The sequence below is a fragment of the Perissodus microlepis genome, chromosome 14 (genome assembly GCF_051167445.1).
Source record: "Perissodus microlepis isolate ML-2025 ecotype Zambia chromosome 14, ASM5116744v1, whole genome shotgun sequence".
NCBI classification, from domain to species: domain Eukaryota; kingdom Metazoa; phylum Chordata; class Actinopteri; order Cichliformes; family Cichlidae; genus Perissodus; species Perissodus microlepis.
The window spans coordinates 17,968,023-17,992,519 of record NC_140474.1 but is presented as its reverse complement, the minus strand read 5'-3'; the positions used below and the strand labels follow the sequence as shown (position 1 = coordinate 17,992,519).

General features: G+C 38.9%; 1 protein-coding gene across 1 annotated transcript; it reads right to left on the bottom strand.

The window, feature by feature from the left end:
- Positions 1-1,159: 1,159 nt before the first annotated feature.
- On the bottom strand, positions 1,160-24,497 carry ttc12 (tetratricopeptide repeat domain 12). The gene is made up of 21 exons (XM_084951226.1): positions 23,214-24,497; positions 22,780-22,931; positions 22,507-22,528; positions 21,507-21,584; positions 21,103-21,224; positions 20,809-20,868; positions 18,573-18,644; positions 18,167-18,227; positions 16,459-16,647; positions 13,560-13,629; positions 12,644-12,732; positions 12,109-12,277; positions 11,523-11,618; positions 10,613-10,676; positions 10,395-10,529; positions 10,131-10,223; positions 9,827-9,895; positions 5,360-5,461; positions 4,877-4,976; positions 4,423-4,651; positions 1,160-2,357 (listed from the first exon to the last, which is right to left on the bottom strand). The coding sequence occupies exons 1-21, from the start codon at positions 23,263-23,265 to the stop codon at positions 2,288-2,290; spliced, it is 2,094 nt and encodes a 697-aa protein (XP_084807352.1). The 5' UTR covers positions 23,266-24,497; the 3' UTR covers positions 1,160-2,287.

Sequence of the window (24,497 nt, the reverse complement as noted above, 5' to 3'; positions counted from 1 at the left end):
ATGTTGATGCGTCTTCTCTGTAGGTATTGCTTCTGTGCCATGACCAGTTGTGTTTTCATTTTTCAGAAGCAGATCTTTTGTGACAGTTATGCCTTTTGTTTGCTCTGTGAAGTAACCTTGGAAATCTTTTTCTGCCCTGACTACGAAGACAAAAGCAAAACATGTCACTCAAATGTCCTCCCTAGAGGCTCTGTTTCTTAAACCTAGCATGAAAAATAGCACAAAAATAAATAAAATAAATGTGTTACTGTTTAGTACTATTGAAGTCTTAAAATCACATTAGTACAAACACCTGGTATTCAAAATAAGACCAAGTGACCGAGTGAGGTTAAAGCATTTTAAATCAGCATCACTGTTTCAGTTATTGGAGAGGTTGTCTTGCCCTCATATAACTTGTCCTTGCTGGTGATTTTGAGAAGTTTAAAATAGTGTTAGAAAAAGAGCCTTGCTGCTATAGTACATGTATGCATAAGATACAAAATGTCTGAGGTTGATGTTTACACTGATAATTGCAGCACTGATATCAGCCAGTTTACAAACTGAATTAATCTTTGCACATTAATATTGTGAGTTATTACCCTATGACAAACTGAGGAAACAACAACAAAAAAATAAATAAAACCTATACCATAACATTGTATATTTAAATACAGGATATCACATACAGGTCACACATAGAATGGATGTGAAAGATAAATCAATTAATATTGATTATATTAAAACATGATCATAAAGCTAAACAAAGTAGTCTTATGAATGTAATACGCCTTAACTTATGAATGTATTCCTCTGATTTAGGTAATTACTTTAAAATTAAAATGTAAGAGCCAGAATATTATTTATGTATCTATCCATCTACTAGCCAGGATACACAATTAAATATATATGTGAGGAAAATTCTTTTAATTTATTCAAAGAGCTGCTATTTTATTTTATTATTTTCAGCATCTTTACTCTACTCTGCAGACTACTCTTTTTTTGTTTTTGGTATTTTCTTCAGATGAACAAATAAATAATCATTTCTATATTTTTTAATATTGCTTTAATATTTTTTACATTTTAAGCAGTATATTGTATTTTAAGTATTACAACTTTACAGCTAATATATGTGTACTGTATGCAGTTTATATACAGCTGCAAACTGCAAAAAACAAACATATTCTATCAAACATAGAAATAATTTATTAAATTGGCCAATTAACTGATTAATCTGCAGTATACAGGGCTTACCATTAAGTTAAGTTACTTTACTGAGAAAATAAACACAACCGTGAGTACATACCTCGAAGCAGAAAGAGTCCTAGTATAAAACAGTGAAGCATTTTCATTTCTGTTCTGTCTTGTTTGCGATTTATCAGTCCCGCTGATTTAATGCTCTTATTACTGTTTAATCCACCTGAGCAGAAGGTATCAGCTGTTTGCAGTTACTAGCAGATGGTGCCATCCCATGCAGGGAGCTTTTGTCCTCTGAAGTTCATTTATACGTGGATTCGATTTCACAGTAATCCTCCCTCTTTACAGTCACAACTACATGGTCATGGGTTAGAAGATGAAAGAATTCAATAAGGAATTTTACACAATATGTATCAGAAACTCTGACTATAGAGCAACAATATAATTAGTTGTACTGAAAATGCTACATGTTAATGTAAAAAGTAAAAAAAAAAAAAAAAACAACAGAAACTTTGTATCTAAAGGTTTCAAGATGTATAAGCATGTTGATATTTCACTTTTCTAATCAATTTCCCAATAGAAATACCATCACCATGTTAATGTTGCCTTGTCTGGTCAATATCAATCCTTCAAAATACAACAATACAATACAGCTTATTCAACTGTACAAGAAGCAGATATTTGATGTTATAAAATAATGGCATTCAAATTATATAAGATACAGATAAACAAGGTATAACTGGGTGCACTTGTGTGGTGATTCATACATGAAATACCTCCATGAAAAATAAGCACAGAATGTTGTTGCTGTTCAGTGTATGACCTTGTTTAAATACAAGGAGAACGGATGAGACCCAAATCCAAATGAAATACAGCAAATATTTAATGAATGAATCTCTAGTCAGACTTGGTTTTCTGTAATAGCAAATCAATATAATCTTAAATGAAATTTAATAAATAGGAAGACTAATAAACAACCAGGACTGGCACATCTTCATTTTTATTTACTTTAACTTTTACCCAAAGGTAAGCAAGTATCAACGCCTAAAACAGAATACAGGAGAAAACAAGACTGGGGTCAAGGAAGGATATTATAAAATGTGTGGTCAGGGGTTCATGAGATGAGCTTTACACAGGAGTGCAGAATCTCAAGGCCGTGTAGTTCTCGAAGTTTGCTCATGTGTCTGGAAATGAAGAAAAAGTTTTGGGGGTTTTTTTGCAAAAGAAAGTAGCAGTAATATATTCAGTTGGTTGGCATTCAATTATAACTACACTCGTGTGAGCTCAGGAACTGAAGACTAACACAACCTCAACACAGTCACACGCAAGTGCTTCAGCCTGGAGGAATATTTTAGTCTTTCTAGGAATAAAGAGACACGTTGTCGCTGCCGGCTCCTATTATAAAGTGTACTATTCCAGTTGTACTTGCATAATCGCAGAGGTTCTATAGTGGATGATGGCCCACAGCAGCACATCACTGCTTAGCTAAGAACGTGATCACTTTTTATTTATATCCTCGTGGATTTATGAGTAGATGGATGTTCATACTCAAATTCCACTCTTCAGTGAGAGTCAGAGAAACGATATTTAACTTAACATGTTCTAGATCCTTAGAAGGGCTTTCTTCTCATTTATTTTACAGGCTGTTAAAAAACATTAATTTTCCCAAATATTTATAAAATCCTCAAATAATGCTACTCCATAGACTAGCTCTTTTGTGTTAAAGAAAAAAAGAGCTCATTAAACTCATTAAATAATTGATAGCTAAATTTTATGATTTCTTTGCAAAAGCAGTGCTTTAAGCTGCTGGTTTAAAGGTCATTCAAAGATTAAAAAAAAAAAAAAAAAATCCAAAGTAGAAAATATTTTACAGTGTTATCACAGGCTTCCAAAAACTTATAAAGTCATTTTAGTTATTTTTAAACTGAAGTGTTAAATAGCCATGTTATATTTTTACAGAAATTTTCAGTGAAAACACTACGTAGGCTACTTTTTTGCTCACGTTTAACTTTTGCTGTGTCGCTGGATATAATGCTGTGACACTACTACTACACTATAATGTTGCTGTTGCTGGGTTCTTGTTTCAATAGATTCGCACTTGAAATTAGGCTGTGCCTCATCATTACAGCAGCAGGAAAAGAAGAATTTATTTACTTACACTAAAATAAATGCTACTGCAAGCATCAGTAACGGAGCCATTATTTGTATCATCAAAAATATACTTTTCATGAATTTCTTGAAATATTGTGATATAATATTTAGGCTATATCTCTTACCTCTACTATCAATGCTCAGTGTTGGGAAGGTTACCCTTAAAATGTATTCACTACAGATTACAGAATACATGCCCCTAAATGTATTTTGTAACATATTCCGTTACGTTACTCAATGTTACTCTGAATACTTTGGATTACTTAATATATTATCATGCTGTGTGATTTATTACTATTACTGAAGGCTACTCACCATACCAATACCAACTAGATTTTTAAATCTTAATATAAATGAGTAACAGTGAGGTGGACATTAGGTAAGGCTGCACTTTTTGCAGCGATCTCGTATAGAAAACTATTCCGCGGGTATATAAAACAGGTCCGTAGCTCCGAACCATAGTAAAGGGACCTCTGGCTAATGCATTGGGTTCCGTGTCGGGCTCGTAGCCGAAAACTGGCTTTACTTTGTTGTCTGGGTCAACTTTGCTAGTGAGAGACAGAGAGAGGCGTTGAAAGGCTGCTCCAATGGAACTTATTGTTTCGCAGGAAAACACGAACACAGTGTACAGTCGAGTCTTAATCCGGTCTTTAAGTCTGACGTCATTAGCCATGCCTGGGCCCAAACTCCTCTGTCACACGATCAGTGCGGCATCACTGAGAGTTAAAAACTGTCTAAATCCTTTCATCTGTAATAAAATGATCAGGGTTACTGCTCTACCAGGTGTAACAATTACGTTTAACATCCAGGCATCCATGAAAACCAAATTTATGAAATTTAACGGGGTTAAAAGTTAGGTAATTTATAAACTATATTGACTAAACTATTACTAATAAACTTTGATATACGTGACTAGAGTGACTATCAATGAGAGTGAATATGGCTGGTTGACATAAGACCTGCTAGTAAATATATTAAAATGCCACCTAGGAAGCGTGTAATGTCCGGGAGCAACATGGCGTCAGCTTCAAAGCAATACGTGGTGAGCGACTTGGTTCTAGTGTTTACGTGGCTTTATCGAGTAGGGTGAGAGGGTACCTGGGTTCACATCGACACAACTTCCCAAGAGCTATTGCTGCATTTTGCTGCACAGCTGTCCTCTTAGCATCCCCTGCAGCGTGCCGCAGCAGCAACAGCACAATATCAGTGCCCAGCAGGTCACTGGCAACTCCCTCCAAATCAAGGCAGTGGGCCAAGCACAGGGCTGCATTTCCTGAGACCATCTCGTCACAGCTGGAGCTCAGCAAACGACGTATTATAGACAATTCTGTGTGAAATAGTAAATGAAAGGCAATTAGGATGTATATTAAATATATTTAAAAACACCTAAAGAATTTTTTAAAAAAAATCAGTGGATGTAGTATTTACTGTCCTCATATGTGAATCAACACACACATGCACACACTTTATTTGAATATTAGGTCAGCACTCAAATTTTATTCATGGACTAATGAAGGAGCTTGTTAAAACCAACACGTCAATCATTCCTCACTTTTATCAGAGTTCACCAGCTTCTCCCGTGCCAAGTGACTGGCAGCAGTGCACACTGTCAAAGTCTTAATGGCATACTTAGTGGCAGTCTGCCCGGCTCCCTGGGTAGGCAAGCACAAAAATAACAATGACATTAAAACCAGCAGAATGAATGTGGATAAACATTAAATTTATGGTGACAATCAGAGGTCATGTGAAATATGAAGAAAAACTGTCTTTTAGTGGAATTACGGCAAATATGTATATATAGAGAAAATTTGGGTCTCTGGCTTTGTTGCATTTTGTGTTGCTTTGATGATACATGATACAAAACATGAATGCACAAGACAAATAACCAAGCTCACAAATAAGCAACGTATTCAGGCCAAGTAGTTACATGCACTACTATGAAATGAATATGTGTTATACAATGACATCTTTCAACAAGAAGAAGCAGATAACTATGGTGACATTTGGGCAGTAGATTAGTGTTCACAGTTACCACCTTCAGGAGCCTGCACATGGTTTTGACCATTTCCCTTTGGATAACATGGTGAACGGCTTGTGAGGACTGGGGTAGGACAGTGCTTAGCACACCTGTGGCTCTCTGGAGAACAATGAAGAATTTTGGCATTAGAAAATGAAATAATACAAGACTGAAAAAAGTAGAGGCTTGAAAAACAAAGCAGAGAATTTGGATAGCAGATTATCAAAAAACTGCTATGGGGCAAGGAAAACTAGCAGAAAAAAACATTTGAAGAAAAAGGGTGTTTTCAGAAAATAATAAAAATAAGGCCATTACAAACTGGAAACTCATTGCAGGTTAAATGTCTAAATTGCACTGTATTATCCAGGATTTTGAAAGCACAGTTTAATATTTTAAAGATACACAAACTACACAATATGTGGGTGTGCAGTAGACAAAATAGAACAAAAGTGATGAAAAAAAATTGTTCCTTCTTTTCTCTTTGTTTGCCAACACAAAGGAGGTTATTCTTAACAACAAATTAGGACCAGACTGGGTTTCAGGCTGCAGTCAGCTTGGTCTAAAGCCACTACTGGCAATAATGTGAATAATGCATCTTTAAAAACTTTGAAGGGTGTTTTGAAGAAGTTTTTACTTAATATTTTACCATAAAGACAACTTTCTCATGCTTTAAAGCAAATGTTAACTGTTCAATTCAATTCAATTTTATTTATATAGCGCCAAATCACAACAAAAGTCGCCTCAAGGCGCTTCATAGATACAGAGAAAAACCCAACAATCATATGACCCCCTATGAGCAAGCACTTTGGCGACAGTGGGAAGGAAAAACTCCCTTTTAACAGGAAGAAACCTCCGGCAGAACCAGGCTCAGGGAGGGGCGGCCATCTGCTGCGACCGGTTGGGGTGAGAGAAGGAAGACAGGATAAAAGACATGCTGTGGAAGAGAGACAGAGGTTAATAACAGATATGATTCAATGCAGAGAGGTCTATTAATACATAGTGAGTGAGAAAGGTGACTGGAAAGGAAAAACTCAATGCATCTTGGGAATCCCCCGGCAGCCTACGTCTATTGCAGCATAACTAAGGGAGGATTCAGGGTCACCTGGTCCAGCCCTAACTATATGCTTTAGCAAAAAGGAAAGTTTTAAGCCTAATCTTAAAAGTAGAGATAGTTTCTGTCTCCCGAATCCAAACTGGAAGCTGGTTCCACAGAAGAGGGGCCTGAAAACTGAAGGCTCTGCCTCCCATTCTACTTTTAAATACTCTAGGAACAACAAGTAGGCCTGCAGAGCGAGAGCGAAGTGCTCTAATAGGGTGATATGGTACTACAAGGTCATTAAGATAAGATGGGGCCTGATTATTTAAGACCTCGTATGTGAGGAGCAGGATTTTGAATTCAATTCTGGATTTAACAGGAAGCCAATGAAGGGAAGCCAAAACAGGAGAAATATGCTCTCTCCTTCTAGTCCCTGTCAGTATTCTTGCTGCAGCATTTTGGATTAGCTGAAGGCTTTTCAGTGAGTTTTTTGGACATCCTGATAATAATGAATTACAGTAGTCCAGCCTGGAAGTAATAAATACATGAACTAGTTTTTCAGCGTCACTCTGAGACAGGATATTTCTAATTTTAGAGATGTTGCGCAAATGGAAGAAAGCAGTCTTACATATTTGTTTAATATGTGCGTTGAAGGACATGTCCTGGTCAAAAATGACTCCAAGGTTCCTCACAGCGTTACTGGAGGCCAAGGTAATGCCATCCAGAGTATGAATCTGGTTAGATACCATATTTCTAAGATTTTCAGGGCCGAGTACAATAACCTCAGTTTTATCTGAATTAAGAAGCAGAAAGTTAGCGGCCATCCAGGTCTTTATGTCTTTAAGACATTCCTGCAGTTTAACTAATTGGTGTGTGTTATCTGGCTTCATGGACAGATAGAGCTGGGTGTCATCTGCATAGCAGTGAAAATGTATGCTATGTCTTCTAATGATGCTGCCTAAGGGAAGCATGTATAATGTAAACAGAATTGGTCCTAGCACTGAACCCTGTGGAACTCCATAATTAACCTCAGTGTATGAAGAGGACTCTCCATTTACATGCACAAATTGGAGTCTATTAGATAGATATGATACAAACCACTGCAGCACAGTACCTGTAATACCTACAGCATGTTCTAATCGCTCTAATAGGATATTATGGTCAACAGTATCGAACGCTGCACTGAGGTCTAGCAGGACAAGCACAGAGATGAGTCCACTGTCAGAGGCCATAAGAAGATCATTTGTAACCTTCACTAAAGCTGTTTCTGTGCTGTGATGAGCTCTGAAACCTGACTGAAACTCTTCAAATAAACCATTCCTCTGCAGATGATCTGTTAGCTGTTTGACAACTACTCTTTCAAGGATTTTTGATATGAAAGGAAGGTTGGAGATTGGCCTATAATTAGCTAAGACTGCTGGGTCTAGAGATGGCTTTTTGAGTAAAGGTTTAACTACAGCCAGCTTGAAGGCCTGTGGTACATAGCCGATTATTAGAGATAGGTTGATCATATTTAAGATCGAAGAATTAATTAATGGCAGGACTTCTTTGAGCAGTTTTGTAGGAATGGGGTCTAAAAGACACGTTGATGGTTTGGAGGAAGTAATTATTGAAGTTAACTCAGAAAGATCAATTGGAGAAAAAGAGTCTAACTTAACATCAATGGTACTAAGAGTAGCTGTAGATAATATTACATCTGTGGGATGATTACTGGTAATTTTTTCTCTAATGATAAAAATTTTATTTGTGAAGAAGTTCATGAAGTCATTACTAGTTAACGTTAAAGGGATGGTTGGCTCAACAGAGCTCTGACTGTTTGTCAGCCTGGCTACAGTGCTGAAGAGAAACCTGGGGTTGTTCTTATTTTCTTCAATCAGTGATGAATAGTAAGATGTTCTGGCTTTGCGGAGGACTTTCTTATAAAGCAGCAAACTATTTCTCCAGGCTAAACGATGATCCTCTAAATTTGTGACACGCCATTTCCTCTCCAGATTACGAGTCATCTGCTTTAGGGTACGTGTTTGAGAATTATACCACGGAGTCAGGTACTTCTGATTAGAGACCTTAGTTTTCACTGGAGCTACAGTATCCAGAGTCGTACGTAGTGAGGAGGTGAAATTATTAACAAGATAATCGACCTCTGTTGGGATAGCGTTCAGATAGCTGCTCTGCTCTGTGTTGGTACAGGGCATTGAAGATGATAACAGTGGGTGGATTATATTCTTAAACTTAGTTACAGCGCTTTCAGAAAGACATCTACTTTGATAAAATCTACTCTCCACCGCTGTGTAATCAATTATTGTAAATGTTATCAGGAAATGATCAGACAGGAGAGGGTTTTCAGGAAACACTTAAATGTTCAGTTTCTATGCCATATGTTAAAACAAGATCTAGAGTGTGATTAAAGTGGTGGGTGGGTTCTTTTACATTTTGAGAGAAGCCAATTGAGTCTAATAACAGACTAAATGCCATGTTGAGGCTGTCATTTTTAGCATCTACACGGATGTTAAAATCACCCACAATAATTATTTTATTTGAGCTCAGAACTAAATTAGATATAAAGTCTGAGAAATCAGACAGAAACTCTGTGTAAGGCCATACTGTTGTTTCCAACGTATAATTGGAACATACATGCTCATTACAGATCCTCTCAGCAAAGCTAATCATAAGTAAATATACAAAATAGCAACACAATAATAGTAATAATAACAACAATAATGCAACAATTCTTAGATAGGTGGTGCATGACAACATAACACCCGCATGAATGGCTGGACCCAAGGTCTCCCAGCAGAATATTGTCCAAAGTATCACAGTGCTTGCTTTTTTCCCGTAGTGCATCCTGGTGATGCACTATGGGATGCATCAGACCAGGTCACCTTCTTCCACTGCTATGAGGTCCCGTTCTGATGCTCACAAGCCCAATGTCAGAGCTTTGGCGATGGGCAGGAGTCAGCATGGGCACCCTGACTGGTCTGCTGTAACAAAATGTGATGCACTGTGTATTCTGACACCTTTCTATCAGAACCAGCATTAACCTGTTCAGTAACAGTAGCTTGTCTGCTGAGCTGAACCACATGGGCTAGCCTTTGCTCCCCACATGAATTATTGAGCCTTAGCCATGCTTGACTCTGTCACCTGTTCACCAGTGATCCTTAGTTAGACCTTTTGATCTATACTTTTGGAAATGCTGTGATGCAGTCGTCAAGCCACAACTTGGCTTTTGTCAAACTCACTCAAATCCTTACGCTTACCCATTTTTCTAGCTTCTAACACATCAACCTTGACGATAATAGCTGATATATCCCACTCACTAAAAGGAGCCATGATGAAGAAATAATGAGTGCTGTACACTTCACACGTCCGTGGTCATGATGTTATGCCTGATCAATCTATATTCTTTGTTAAGGTTAAAGTATTCAGAGTGCTGGAGCATAAGCTTTACTCACAGTTATGATTCCCTCGTCGTTATGCCTCAGGAGATCCACACAGGAGTCGCAGAGTGAAACAGAAAGCTCCTTCAAACAGCCACAGATGGAAAAGTGGATAATCCAATTTTCACATTCAATTCACCTTTAAATAGGTGTGTCACAACAAATAATTGCTCTTTCTGCTTCCTTTCCCATTGGCTTTTATTCATTTTTTAATATAGTCTAATCTATCAATTTTATTTTATTACTATTAATGAATTTTGTAGTAAGAATGTTGTTCCTCACGTTGTCAGGAAAAAAGTCAGAGAACTTGAGAACTTACCTGGACGACAGGGGAGGTGACGGTTGAAAGGTTCATAATCAAGCCAAGTAAAGGGTAGAGGATCTCTCTGTATTCAGATGCAATGCAAGTCCTCTGTGTGGAGAGAGAATAAAACCCTCCACTAAATAATAAGCAGACATCTTTTCTGTCTCATTGTGACAACACTATAGAAGACATTTAATTTCTTTGGCATATGACGTCAACACAATGAATAGCAATTTGCACTTTTCTAAAGAAAGAGACAAGTGTGGAACCATTACTAACAACAGCAACCAGAAAGGCCTTCCAACAATCAGGATCATGAGCAAGCTTGTGACGAATGATGTCATCTCTAGCCAGACAGCCGAGACCTGATATCAGTGACGGAAGTATATGTTGATTGGACGTGTTGACATTTTTCTGAAAAATACAGGAAACACTGAGTACTTTTTCCACATGCACACAAACTGCATATAAAATGAACCAGTATTTGCATATATTACCAGTATTGTTGTAACTGGCAGAATGACTGAGTCTGTCAAAACATCTCTCAACTGAATACAAAACCTGCAAGAGAAAAAATAATAATAATAATAATAAATATATATATATATATATATATATATTAAAAAACATGTCTGCTGCAAATGCAAAACAGGATTTGTCTGAGTATAAATATGGAAAATGACAGAAGGTCTTCTACTGTCACACTGAAGTAGCAAATTGACAATATCCTGTGTACTGTTTTTACAATGGGAATAAAGTCAAAGGTGAGAGAATGATGTCAGGTTAACAGCCATGCATGACAGAAGAAAGCAAATCAAGAACTTCAAGAAACGAAAACTGTGTATAACCTCAAAGGAGGGGACCTCTTTCCAAGCTGAACAAGAGTCCAGTGACTCATCTTCGAACCCTAGAGCCTCACCAATTGTAAATACTCCCCAAATGCACAAAATGTCCAAGTCATACAAGAGATACAGGACAATTCAATTTAGTAGTCAAACAGCACTGACTGTCATGTCTCTGAAGACTGTCACTCATCCACATCAAAGGCAGTAAAAGCCGGATGGATTTGCTGTGAGCTTTGTATCTGCACTGCACAGTCATTTTCCCTTTAATTCAATACTAAAGGTTAAGAATGCTGTATGATATCTATAGTTTATATGTATACTATACTAAAATAGCGTCTTTAAGTTGAAGTCGATCAGAAGCAGAGCAGCCTTGGCTTTAATGAGTGTAATTAAGGCTTGGATAACACATTATTATTTCTCTCTAGACTTCTGCTGATACAGGTAGATCTGTGCTAGGCAAACAGGAGTGTCCCGTAGGCCTTGTTTCTGTTTTATTAGTTTGTAAAGACTGCGTGAAGTGATCATGACTTGAGTATTTTGTTGGGTTAGTAATGAATCATACCGGCTTTCTGTTGCAAAGTTCTGCAGAATGTTGACCGCTGTGTTCTCCTGCTGCTTCTTTGGCTTTGAGACGCACACCATGAGGTTCCTCACTAACCTTTACATTCAGATAAGAGCAAAGGCAGATAAACAAAGAGAGAGGGAGAAGATATTACTGAATGAAATTAATATTTTGTTCCCATATAATAATGGCATTTAGCCTGGTGACCAACAACTGGGATAATAATGCCAGAAATACTTTGACAATAAAAATCACTCTTTTTACATTTTCTGAAAATCTGCTCAGCCGCAGGTATACGGGTAGCAAAACAAATTATTTGGGCTGCTCAGAGTTAACAGAGCAATGACAGAACAAAAGTTCTTGAAATATCATTAAAATGATGTGACAATAACAAACATATTACCCGGGGTAGGCTAAAGTCCCTCCACTGCAGGGAGGAGGTAAAAGAGCATTACTGTTTCTGTCTATATAATATATAATTCACTGTCCCTGCAAAGCGATTGACTATGGTGGACAATAACTGAATCTTCACTCCAACTGAGTCATCACTAGTGGAATCTCCCGACAACATAAAGTAATATCTTACATGTTCAAATCAAGGCTCTCAATGGCCAAATGTCTACCACGTGGTATCTCTGAGTACACCGACAGCAGTGCCAGACATTCTTTCGCCACTTCATCATGCTCCGATGAAGCCAAATGAACAATGGACTGTGTGGCGACCGGACATGTCATCAACAGCTTCTGGTTTTCATCTGAAAGCAGTGGAAAAACAAAGAAGAATAAAGAGACAGATACACTAGACACAGTGGTCCCATTGTCAGTTCCCAGTAAACAACAACCTAGTTTTAATGAATTTAGCATTGTATTATTAATCCTATGTTGATAATGAAGGTATTTATATTACAGATACACAGTGTGCAAAAATGATCAAGGTTTGCACAAAATGCTAGACATTCCATGTGTCAACAAAATACTGACAAGATGTGCATAAAGACCACAATACCAATTTAGAGGTCAACAGTATTGTTTTCTTATTTTACTCTCTACTTCCTTCTAAATCGGTGACAGTAAACTGATACATGGACAGACACTGGAGTGTACCTCAGTTGTCGACATACCATTTCCACAACAAACTCTCCTCCATATTTTAAAAACAGACACACACAGCTCACGACTCTCTGGATCATTTGTTTTCTCCAACAGGCAACTGCAGAGAAATTATACAAGCAATGTGAGTATGTCAGTAAACATAAAACCCGGTTGCCAAAGACAACATAGCTGATAATTTTATATGAAACAACCCTACTGCAGAACAGTGTTTATTTTTTTTTAAAAGGCACTCACAAAAAAATATTCATTCATTTTTTAGATTCAGCTATATATGTAAAAGTGAAGAGCTTGAAAGACACCTTGAAATAAAAATACTATATTTAGCATAAAATGTAACTTTAGACCTTTTTTCCTGCTTATCTTTAACTCTCAGAAATGACCAAGAGCACCCAAACTCAGAGTGCCCCTTCAATTTGTGATTAGGACAGGCCACAATGGCACTGGCTTTCCCTGCTTCGTGGCTCACATAGGTGTTAGGTGATTTATCTGGCTCACACCAGCAGCCTTACTGAGTATTTCCATCAAGCTCAGACTGCAGTTTCTTTGCACCCTCTGCTTCCTGGACACTGTGTCCCAGCTTGAAAAAGGATATTGCTAACAATGGATTACATTGAAAGCATGTGACAAGTTAATAGTAACCTTACTGATCTGACACGAGGGAGTCATAATTTGTATCTTGTACAAAAACACACCCTCTTTCTGGGACAGAACAGGGGCCATTGCTTATTTCAGCACTCATCTCAGTCTCTAGTGTGATCATCTTTTCTTCTCTGGGCTATCATAGAAACAGCTGAGGAGGGAGAGGGGGCGGTGAATGATCTCTCGAGTTTATGCCATCATTGTCTCTGTATGCCCCTGTCTCTAAGTCCATCTGTCAAAGCTCCACTGAGGGCTGACTGCTACCTCTCCCTCTGGTCTCCTTACCTTCTCACTGTGACATTGCTGGCGATGATACTAAAGCCATTGTTCAGCCTGAAAAGGGTCTGCCCTGTACCTGTTTGAAGAGAACAATATATGGTGTAAGAAAACGGAAACATCAGTGGAACATCATCAGGCAGCTTAGAGATTTTACAGACGCACCTTTTTCACTGGCTGATTTACAGTCAAGGGCAGGAATGAAAAATACATAAAACATGTTAAGAGACTAAGGTAAAGTAAGAAACAGTTTATTATCTAATACCAAAGAAGACGAAGTAAAGCAGAGCAGTGAAGGAGTACTTTTAGGGGAGAAAGCTTGTAATGTCAGCCCTGCTGAGATCCTTTCAGTCGTAAGTTATGTAAGTTTTGCCCTTTTCTGTTGAATGGCACTGTAAGACAGGCATTATATCATTTGACATGACACTTTTATTCTTCTAAATGAAGAAAAAAGTGAAATTTGATAAAAGATGTTTGCCATTTGGCAGACAATACCCAGGGCAACATAACATCCTATGTTACAAACAGTCATACAAGTTAAAAAAAGAAAGAAAGAAGAAGAAGTAGAGAGTTACCATTTCATTTTGATGTGCTTTACCTTCTTATGGTTTGCTGAGTGGTGAACTTTAAACATTATTAGTTTCATCAGCCTTGCCCCTGCAGTCAAAATACCTGAAAATTTACAATGCAGGTAGCAGAACACTCTATGCAGTTCATTACCACGTCATTGCCACATGTTTAAAGTATAAGTAGACAAAAAAACAAACTTCACAGGGAGCCACTGACCTTGGCGAGTTATACTGTTACAGTGCTGCTATTGAATAAAAAAAAAAAAAAAACTGCCATTTTTGCCTTGTGGCAATAACTAAAAAGAGTTACATTAGTAGCATGGACTTTCAAAGTTATTTGGCAGGTCAAAAACATTCACAAAAATATCACCAGCTCAAATAGGAAGGGTGAATCACCCAGTGAAGTTCAATTGCTCCCTGTCCACAGTGGGCCCTTTTCAGACTGCAGAGGACTTGGTAAACATATCAGTTATTTTTCAGCCTGAGTGTATCATTGTCAAACAGGAGCATGGGGTGAAATAGCGGTTGGCCGCCCAATTCCCTACTTCACCCAAGAAGAAATCAGGCCCATAAGAGTGTGTTCCTGCCTATCTAAAACCTTGAGAAACAAGCTCTGTGCTACCACCAAGCAAAAGGAATTAGATATGTTTCTTTTCAACAGCTCACTTCTTGCACTAAAATGTATATAAACATGTCATTTTGAGGCCCATGTCCATGGAGAGTGCCCGGGGCCAGGCTGTCACAAATCTAGTGTGTCAATGGAGAAGTTCCAACATTCAGTAGTGACCGACAGGACAGAGTGAAATAATGCTGCTGAGCTTAGTAAATGGACAAGTTCTATCATGGATGCTTTGTTAAATATTGCACTAAAGCTGCTCCACCAGGCACAGTAAAACAAAAAGGAAAAAACAAAACTTCTGTCTGTACTAGACGCTAAAGAAAATTTCAGAGTGGCAATTCCAGGATTTTTATATAAGGAAATGCAAAGAACCAGTGAAGAAGAAATGAAAGATTTTCACAGAAGTGGCACTGCACAAAAGCCTGAAAATTATTTATTGAATAACAGTTTCACATGTAAAGGTGGATATATCATTTCACTGTTGAGGGACAATAAACAGGAACATTTTTCAGTTTCTAACAAAAGTACTGTTGCTTTATATGTAGAGTTATAAGAAAAATAACGTTTTCACAAGACTCTGCAGACTGGGCAGTCCTGTGAAAAACCAATAATTCAATAGCTTGCATGTTGCTTTCGTTGATTGAGATGAGGTTTTCTCGTGGTAACCCTTCCAGACAGTAAAATTTTTAAATTTTACTGTCATGAAATTTAACATTTAACATGCTAGTAATGCTCTCGGATGTAGCTATCAAGCTTCTTGCAAGTTACAGGACTGCACAGAGGTCCTGAAAACTTTCTTTTTCGTGACTATATATAGAGGATTTCAGCACTGCTCTGATTAATTCTCTTCTATTTTAACTGAGCCAGCATCCTGACAAAATAAATAAACACACATAACACAAACACAGCAGCAACCGAGATAGATGTAGTTTTTCAAAGAAAGCAAACCTCTGATGTCTGTACCGTCAAAATCTAAAAGTACAGAACGTTACGAGGCCTGTCGAAAAAAATACTTAATTTTTAAACATACTGTAACGGTGTTTTTAATGAAGCAATTCATTGTTTATTTATAGATTCAAGAACAAAACTGCATCACTCTACAAGCAGGATGAAAAAGGAATACACAGTACTTAAAATTAATGAATTATTTTTTTTAATTAACCAATATCTTGATTAGACATGTCTCTGGTAGAAAACACAAAAAAATAGCTTTAAATTCAACAATTTAAGAAAATATTTGATTTAAAATAAAAGTGAAAATGCATTTGGACACATGCCCTGTGCCAATATGGAATCTGGATTGATATTAACGCACTGATCATTATTAAATAAACTAAAGAACAATGTCTGGCACGTCTTTCATTTTACATTGCGAAGCTGATACTTAATGGACATCAGCCACCATTTACACACTTGCTCCACTGTCACTGGTACCAAAGACTAATGGTGCAGGACTTCATGGATGGTAAGCATTTAACCTACAATGAAGTAATCCTGCAAAACTTAAAAAAGCATTTTTGTAATTAGCACAAGCTTTTAGAGCATATCATTGTAATCTCTGCTTCAAGTCTTCTTATCCAATCTAGCCTGAAATCCGTTTTTTGTTTGTTTGTTTGTTTTTTGTCATAAAACCAACAAATAGGTGCACCGGAGACGCAGTCTACCAAGAAAAAACTGAAAACAGTGATTAAAGGAGAAACACAATTGTTTGAACACTCACAGTCAGTAAGTGCTTGTGACAGAATCTCCAGTCCTCCACAGTAGTAGAGGGCAATCTGACTGGGTTTTGACAGCTTCTCCAACAGCTCCACTACTGTTGTGGCCTTCCTATTCCCCTTGTCAAACTCTTCCCTTGCCTTTATCTCCTGAGTCTCTTTCTCCTTTCCCAAATCAACCTGGGTCAGGTATTCTGCAAAGGAGAACAAAAGAGAATGGAGAAGCAAGAAGAGAAAGTAAGTTATTCCATAGTAGTAAGTGCAGCTGCCCCTATCTGAGAAGAGTCTCCTGTGGTGCATCTGTCAACCTGGCATGACTACCACACCCACCACCTGCTATTAACATTCACTCAAATAGAAAGAGGTCACTTGCCAATGTATAAGAAATGTATTGGTACATCACATATGACCTAATAGCCCAAATAAGAAAATAGCAAAATCAGTGTAAAACACTGAACTTGATGCATCATATGCATTAAAGTAACAAAGTGCAGGAAGGTTAGGTTCTGTCTGGGAATAAAACAAAATAGAGCACAGTGCTAGTTCAGATAAACCAGGTCAGTCAAGCTAGCAGACCACATAATCCCAGGTCACATCAGCTTAGGTCTCAGCTGGTACCATTATATGAATCTGATCAGCCCTGGTACAGGGCCCACTACTTAAGTTGCTTTAGTTAGCCTAAAGTCAATTTGCCTCAGGAAGTCACACTGCAACCCACCTCCACTCAAGCTCCTCCTTTTCAAACTATTTCTGATCTAACCAGTGTCTAATCTTTTGTCACTGACAGGATAAGACATGAGGATGTCTCACTGCTGCTCTTCCTGCCTCAGTCATTGTGCACGTACCATATGTGTTAGGGGCAGGGACTTCCAATAACATGTGTAAAAGTAGGGCCCCAAGAAAGGACTCATACTGATTCATACAGTTAAAATCACAAGTTTTTAAACCCTTTCTATTCTTTTACATACAACTCTACTCTTTTGGCCTGGTAAGCATTTTGCCTTCTTACCATCAGACTGAGAACAAAGAGTCCTGTATGCTAAAAATACTGCTTAACCCTTCAATTACCTGATTAATATTTCATGTGGATGGATATTTCATCACTTAAATGTTTTTTGGGGGTTTTTTTAAATCAAGGATGGCACAGCGGGGCCGTTTTAAGCACTGTCACCTCACAGCAGGAAGGTCCTGAATTCAAATCCACAATCCAGCTGATGCCTTTCTGTGTAGAGTTAGCATGTTCTCTCCCTCTGTGTGAATTCTCTCCAGGTACTCTGGCTTCCTCCCACAGACCAAAGGCATGCATGTTACAGTAGGTTAACTGGTGATTCTAAATTGGCCATAGGTGTGAATGTGAGTGTGAATGGTTGTCTGTCTCTATGTGTTAGCCCTGTGATAGACCGAGATAGACGCCCAGCTGTCACAGGGTGCTACTCTGACAAGTGGAAGAAAATGAACGGATGCATTACTCCTCTAACTGTCATGTTTTTGAGGAGTATGATGGCTTTATATTGTTAGGAAAACACGTGACTCTTTTCACAGAATAATTAAGAGAAGTATAAAAATATATATATATATTGTGGATGTTTTTCAAAGAAAAACAAATGTGTGCTGTACCCATCTTAAAACAGTTCTGGATGATACATGACCAAAGATGGTGATTTTCATTAATGGACCTTTTCCTAGCGTAGTCCATGGGAAATAGTTCTTTACCTTTCACTATTTTTTCCTTCCCAGGTTGAATTTCTTCTATCTTTTCAAAACAGCCTCTTGCCTAAAAAAGGAAAAATGTTCTGCATCATTTTCTATATAATGTGTTTCAATCATGTACTAAAGACTCCAGAAGATTCTAGACTCTCAGCAGAACTGGTATACAGTTTGCAAAAAGCTACAGCGCACTTTAATGTGATTCATACAATAAATCTTGCTTTACTGGTTATCTGTGTTAGATATAATCCTATTTTGGAATAAATAAATTGAAATAATTTGAAATTAGATTTACAGATGATTACCGTGAGTCCACATTATCTTAATCAGAAACATATTTATAATTTCTTGAGAATTCTTATTATCTTTCTACTTCAGGCGTACAACTGTAATGAGAGGTATTCTTACTCACCTCGTTATATTTCTTCAATCCCAGATATGCTTTACCCATGTGTAGATAAGCCTTTATGCACCTCTCATTACACTGGCAGAAATGAAATAATCATGGGATTACTTTTTTTTTTTTGTGTCCCATTTGGATCTTTAGCCATCAGAATTGTTGTCTTAAGGCCAAGAAAGATGCCAAGCGGATTTATTTTACCAAGTGGATCATCATGGCCTTGCCATATTGGTCCATTTGATTGACCATTATTATAATTATGAATTTATTTTATTTTCGGTTGCTACAAACGGGACAGACATGACTGGGGGATAGGACAGGGAGAAAGAATGAAAGAAAGAGAGGGAGAGAAAGAAAACCAAAGGGGAGAAGAGACGGTGAGAAGGGGGGGAGGAAAGGAAAAAACAAACAAACAAACAAACAAAACACCTGGATCACCTGTATGGAGAAAAAAAACAGAAGAGAAAGCAAACAACAAAGAGCAACATAATAAAAAACAGCACCATCACAATAAACTAGCTAGCAGTAGATAACAGTAGATACTAAATAATAAACGATATTGTGCAGCACGCAAGATAGACAGCGCACAATGTGCTTTGAGGCAGCAGCCAAGAAAGGTGTAGTCCGCGTCTGTGAACACCTGTGTGGATCAGCATGCTTGTATTCCAAAGGTTTCTCCATGTAACGATCTGCTAGGGAGTGTGGGGAGCCATAGCCCCGTCCACCAGGGTATGAAGCAGGTATGGAGGAGATCCAGGCCCCAGATATCCAGAGGCCCCAGAGTACAAGGACCCGAGGAGGACCACCAAAGGGGGGGGAACTGTGCCACCCTCCTGGGAAGAGCTGAGTAGAGCCCCAAAGGAGAGGTCACCCCGCAGCTACGGAGCAGAGGCCAGAGGGGGTTGCAGTGGCGTGCCCGCGGGCTCTGCCGGCAGCCAGCTGTGCCAGAGAGGACCGAGCTTCAGGCCCAGAGGCCAGAGGCCTGAGGGCATCCCACCCCCCGGAAGGAGCCCAGCCGGGCCACAGGCGCCCGGCCCCACCAATCGGCCACCAGGAGTGAGCCGGTACATGCATGAGCGCCCAGCCCCAGACGACAAGGACCACCAACACACCAACGTCTGAGGGCATCAGCCACCGGCAGGGAGTGTGGTGAGGGGAGATAGGCCTCCGTACTTTAGAGGGCCTGAGATGTACCCAGAGAGGTTGAGTCTAAGACCCAACCTGACATATAGACACAGACAAACAGGCACACGCGGACACAGACGTGCATTCCCACCCCCATATGCACAACCAAATACTCGGCACTCACCCAACGTGTAGACAGACACAAATAGACACTGCACAGACAGTCGCACTCCCCAAACATACTCTATATCCCAGGTCCAGGTACCCCCGCTCCCAGAGGGGCAAGCCGCACCTAGACCCAGGAGATGTAACCCTTTTCTCTGGGGTGGAGGCAAGCGGACCACCTCCTTATCTGCAGTAGCAGGGAGGCCCCGCATCCCAGACCCCAGTCTGACGGCTAGCACCTCCTCCCAGCCCCCCAGCCCCGACGGCTAACAGAACCGGGGTGAGTGAAGACCTCAAACCTCCCTACGCCCGCTCATATGTAGTGTTGTTGTGTGCTGTTCTAAAGTGCATTTAAAACTCAGGAGAGCATGGTACTAGCTTCCTCTCAGAGAGCAGCACGGCTCCTCCCGAAAACCCTTAGTGTCTAAATGCATTTAAAATTGAGGGTAGGGCACCAGCGCCAGAGGTGGGTTGGAGTACAACGACCATCCTCTGGATGCTGTAAAACGTGCCCACCCCCAAGGCCCTATATGTATGTGTTATGTGAGAGTGTGAGTAATGTGGATGTCTAGATTGCAGAATAAAATTGAGGCACAGGCGGCCAGAAGGAGACAGAGGGGGAGTGCCTCCCCTGCAATCATGGGATTACTTAATAAAGCTCTTCATCTACATAATGATCGTTTAATGACTCCAGCACACTAGCACAGTAAGAAATAAATATTCAACCTGAACTTCAGACACACTGCACTGGAGAAAATTGCATGAACAGTTTACAGAGCACATCTTCCACCCAAAAATTGTGTCTTTGACATTCTGGAGAAGCATAAAGAAAAACATTATTCTGAGGATATTACCAAATTAATCCAGTTTTTTTAAACATCCCAGTTTCTTTAGAGAATATTTCTAAACTGCTGGTGAGCTCACTAGACTTCAGTATAACACATGCGGCAGACCTTACCTTTAGGGCCCATTCACAGTCACTGATGGCCTCATTGTACTTTCCCAGTTTAATATAGGCCTACACAGATGTAAACATTAGACAGGACATTTTGAAAGAGAACATAATGATTTTACAATTTCACTGCAGATGGTAACAAAGATTATAAAATTAAAATCTCTAAAGTTCTGTTTCACAGATGCCTAATGCACTCTGTGTCCACATAAACACACAAAAGCATCTCTGCTCTGTTTCCCCTTGAGAAAAAAGGGCAGTCTGTGTTTTCATTGTAAAGCATAGATTGAAGATATTTACTTGAGCTCTGTTTGTGTACAGTGGCTGCATATCTTTGATTTCAGCCAAACCATCGCTGTAATACTTTACAGCAGTTTCATAGTCTTCTTGAGCATAAGCTTCATTCCCTTTGTCCTTGAACGCTGCAGGGATGGATACAAGCAGTTACATTTAAAAAGGACACACTGTCAGCTCAGCAGAGCAATGACTATAGAGAAATGCTCATCTACAACAGGTGAACCCTCTGAAGTCTGATTCATCACGGGTGATAACCCTAATCCTGTATTTTGGAGAAATGCAAACTGCAAAGACACACAAACAATAAAAATACATATATTTTGATTGCTTAGAGTTCGAATTAGGTTTCAAATTGTTACTGATGATGACTCAGACCTCTGAGGGTTTGGTAGCTAAGTTTCACAAACCGATAGCCTTTTTCACATTTGCAGCTTTCCGGACTCTCCTTTCTTCTGCATCCATCTTCATGATCTTCATGAAATTCTCTGATCAAAACAGAAATTAAAAAAATAATCTTAAGCATGAGTACTACAAAGGAGGAAATAGTCAAAAAATGTCATTTTTAACAAGCACAGTATGAAGAGAGTTTGCACACCATTTAAATAAACAAAATCAAGCCAACGCTGTCTGAGAAGCTCTGTTATTTTTAAACTACAGTCGTTTTAGAAAGTCATTATTAGTAACTACACAGATCCAGAGAGTGTGCAGAGTGTGTGTTTATAATGCAAAGAGGGTTCACACAAAGCTAGATATTCTCTATAAATAAGAGCCAGAGAAATTTAAAATCTGTTTTGCTTTCTCAGCCCCGAGCACAAGATTACTTTTCTTACTCATCATGAATTCAGTGTATGGTGTGTTAATTTCAATATTAGAAGATTCACACACAGAGGTGTGAGGTTTTTTTACACATTTGCAGCTTAACTGTTAATGAGTTTTACCCTCGGGAGACTTGAAAAGAAGTGCCAGCTGAAAAGCTGTTTTAAATGGAGTATCACATTCAGGGTGCTGGGTTCAGTGGGATGTCATCACAGCGCTTCTCAGTATATAAAAATACTGTACACTAGCCTAGAGATTACTCCCATTTGCATATGTTTAAGCAGTAAGACTGATGATGTAATGCAAGGCCTTGGTGAGCTAAACAGTTAACAAGGCTCCTTGACTAAAGGGCCTCTAAACAAATCAACTCAAAGCACATCACTGATTTCGAGTCATTCATATCCTCTAATGCATGGTAGTTCATGGGAGGAATAAATCATTTATGTTCTTTATTAATTTATCTTTGAAAAATGGATACTAGTTCTTGCTTCTTTGGTTGAAATATTTCATTATTGGGCACAGTATCAGTGTGCTTTCGATCACTGCAACTGACAACCACAGAGACATTTATTTATTTTCATTGTGGCTCACCTGGAGTTTCAGTCTGTGGAGTCTGTAAAAGAAGAAAAAATGATTTAAAAAACAATAACAGTAGCAAAGAGGTCAAATCCAACTCACTGCTTAATGTACACTGTGTTCTTTTTCTTAAAGAACAAGAGAGAACAAGGTGGATAACACAACAAGAAGCTGTTTGTAGAGTCTGTAGTGTTCCTGCCTGAGGGTCAGAGAGTGGATGAGAGACAGAGAAAGATACATGGAGTTGCAGACTAAGACACATGCTGTTGACTGTGTGCATGTCTTTACTATGGAAGGAGGGAGTGGCGGTGGGTTTGTGTTGATTGTCATCTTGTTGATTTTGGTTCTGCAGGGCTCTGCCAAGGAAGTGATGTTAGCTTTTTCCATTGCTTTTTGTTGGGCTTCAGCATCAGAAGACCTTAGGTCCTCCACAAGCTGACCTGAAAAGAATTCAAAGAAATAGAGAGATCTTTTCCAAGATTTTACTTTGGCATTTGAAATAGGGCTAAAAGTAAAGAAATAGCTCAACAATCTACACCTTCAAACCAACAAAGTTCCCAGTAGCACAGAAGTATACACTACATTTGCGTTTTGAGCTCAATATTTATTGAACACGATAGTTTTCTAGCGTTTACAGCTAATTAACTTAGCAAAATGGGTACAAGAGAATAACTTTGTGTTAGCTAATATCGTTAGCAAACTATACTTCTACCATTACTCACTTATTTCATCAACATTCTTCAGAAAACTTTCGATGTCTTCAAGTTTCTCCATTGCGTGTTTGTCCGTTTTAGACAGCTTTTGCTGGATTCTAAGACACGTGGCTCCGTTTTATCTCAACTAAACGCTGAATGTACTTCTCCCTCAGGTTTCAGCGTTGAGTTACCATAGCAACGTGATGCCTTCAGGCCCGCCCGTAAACGACATAAGTAAGCTATGCCATAAGAATGCCAAGAAGCCGGAACAAACAGCGAAAGTAAATAACTAGGGCTTTTTAACTACACTACTTTTAGCTAACTACTCTGGGTTATAAATGCAGGACAAATTTTAAAGGAAAAAAAAGGGTAATTCTTAACTAAATCAAAACTGAATCAAAATAGCACTGAGACGTGTCTGATTCATTGTGAATGTAAGTTAGTTCCGTCATGGAATGATGCCTTTTGCTAGCTCTCCTTCTGATTATGCCAGTAATTTGGGCATACTACTGGATAGCTCGCTTAAATTTGACAAGCAAGTGTCTGCTGTTGTGAGGTCTAGTTTTAATCAGCTGCGCCTCATTTCTAAGGCTAAGCGCTATATTCCGCACATTGACCTGGAAAAACTCATTCACGCATTCGTGACTTCCAGGTTGGACTACTGCAACTCTCTTTACATTGGTCTTTCCTCCACCCTTCTCGTTAGATTGCAGACTGTCCAGAATGCAGCGGCACGCCTTTTGACAAGTAGCAGGAAGTTTTCTTCCATCACTCCTGTTCTTGCTGGCTTGCACTGGCTTCCAATTAAATACCGTATTCAATTTAAAATATTACTTTTCACCTACAAAACCATTAATAACTTGGCGCCGAGCTACCTCAATGAGCTTCTCAGGTTACACACTCCTGTCAGAGCACTTAGATCTGCTACCCAAATTCTTCTGGAGCAACCTCGTTCTCGGCTGAAGTCTCGTGGTGACCGTGCGTTTGCTGTAGCTGCCCCGGTCTTATGGAACAACCTTCCTGTTGCTATCCGGACGTCTGACTCTATGCCACTGTTTAAATCACGGCTGAAGACTTATTTGTTTAATCTTGCCTTTCCACCTAGTTAACACTTGGTGTGCGTTGTACATTTTTATCCGTTATGCTTGTGAACTACTTTTATATCTTATGATTGTCAAGGTTTTTATAATTGATACGTGCCAGGTCCTTTCTCTTTTCCCTCCCATCTCCCTTTTCCTATTTTATTTTTGTCAAGCACCTTGGTATACCCTTGGTTTTTTAGTGTGCTTTATAAATAAAGTTTATTATTAT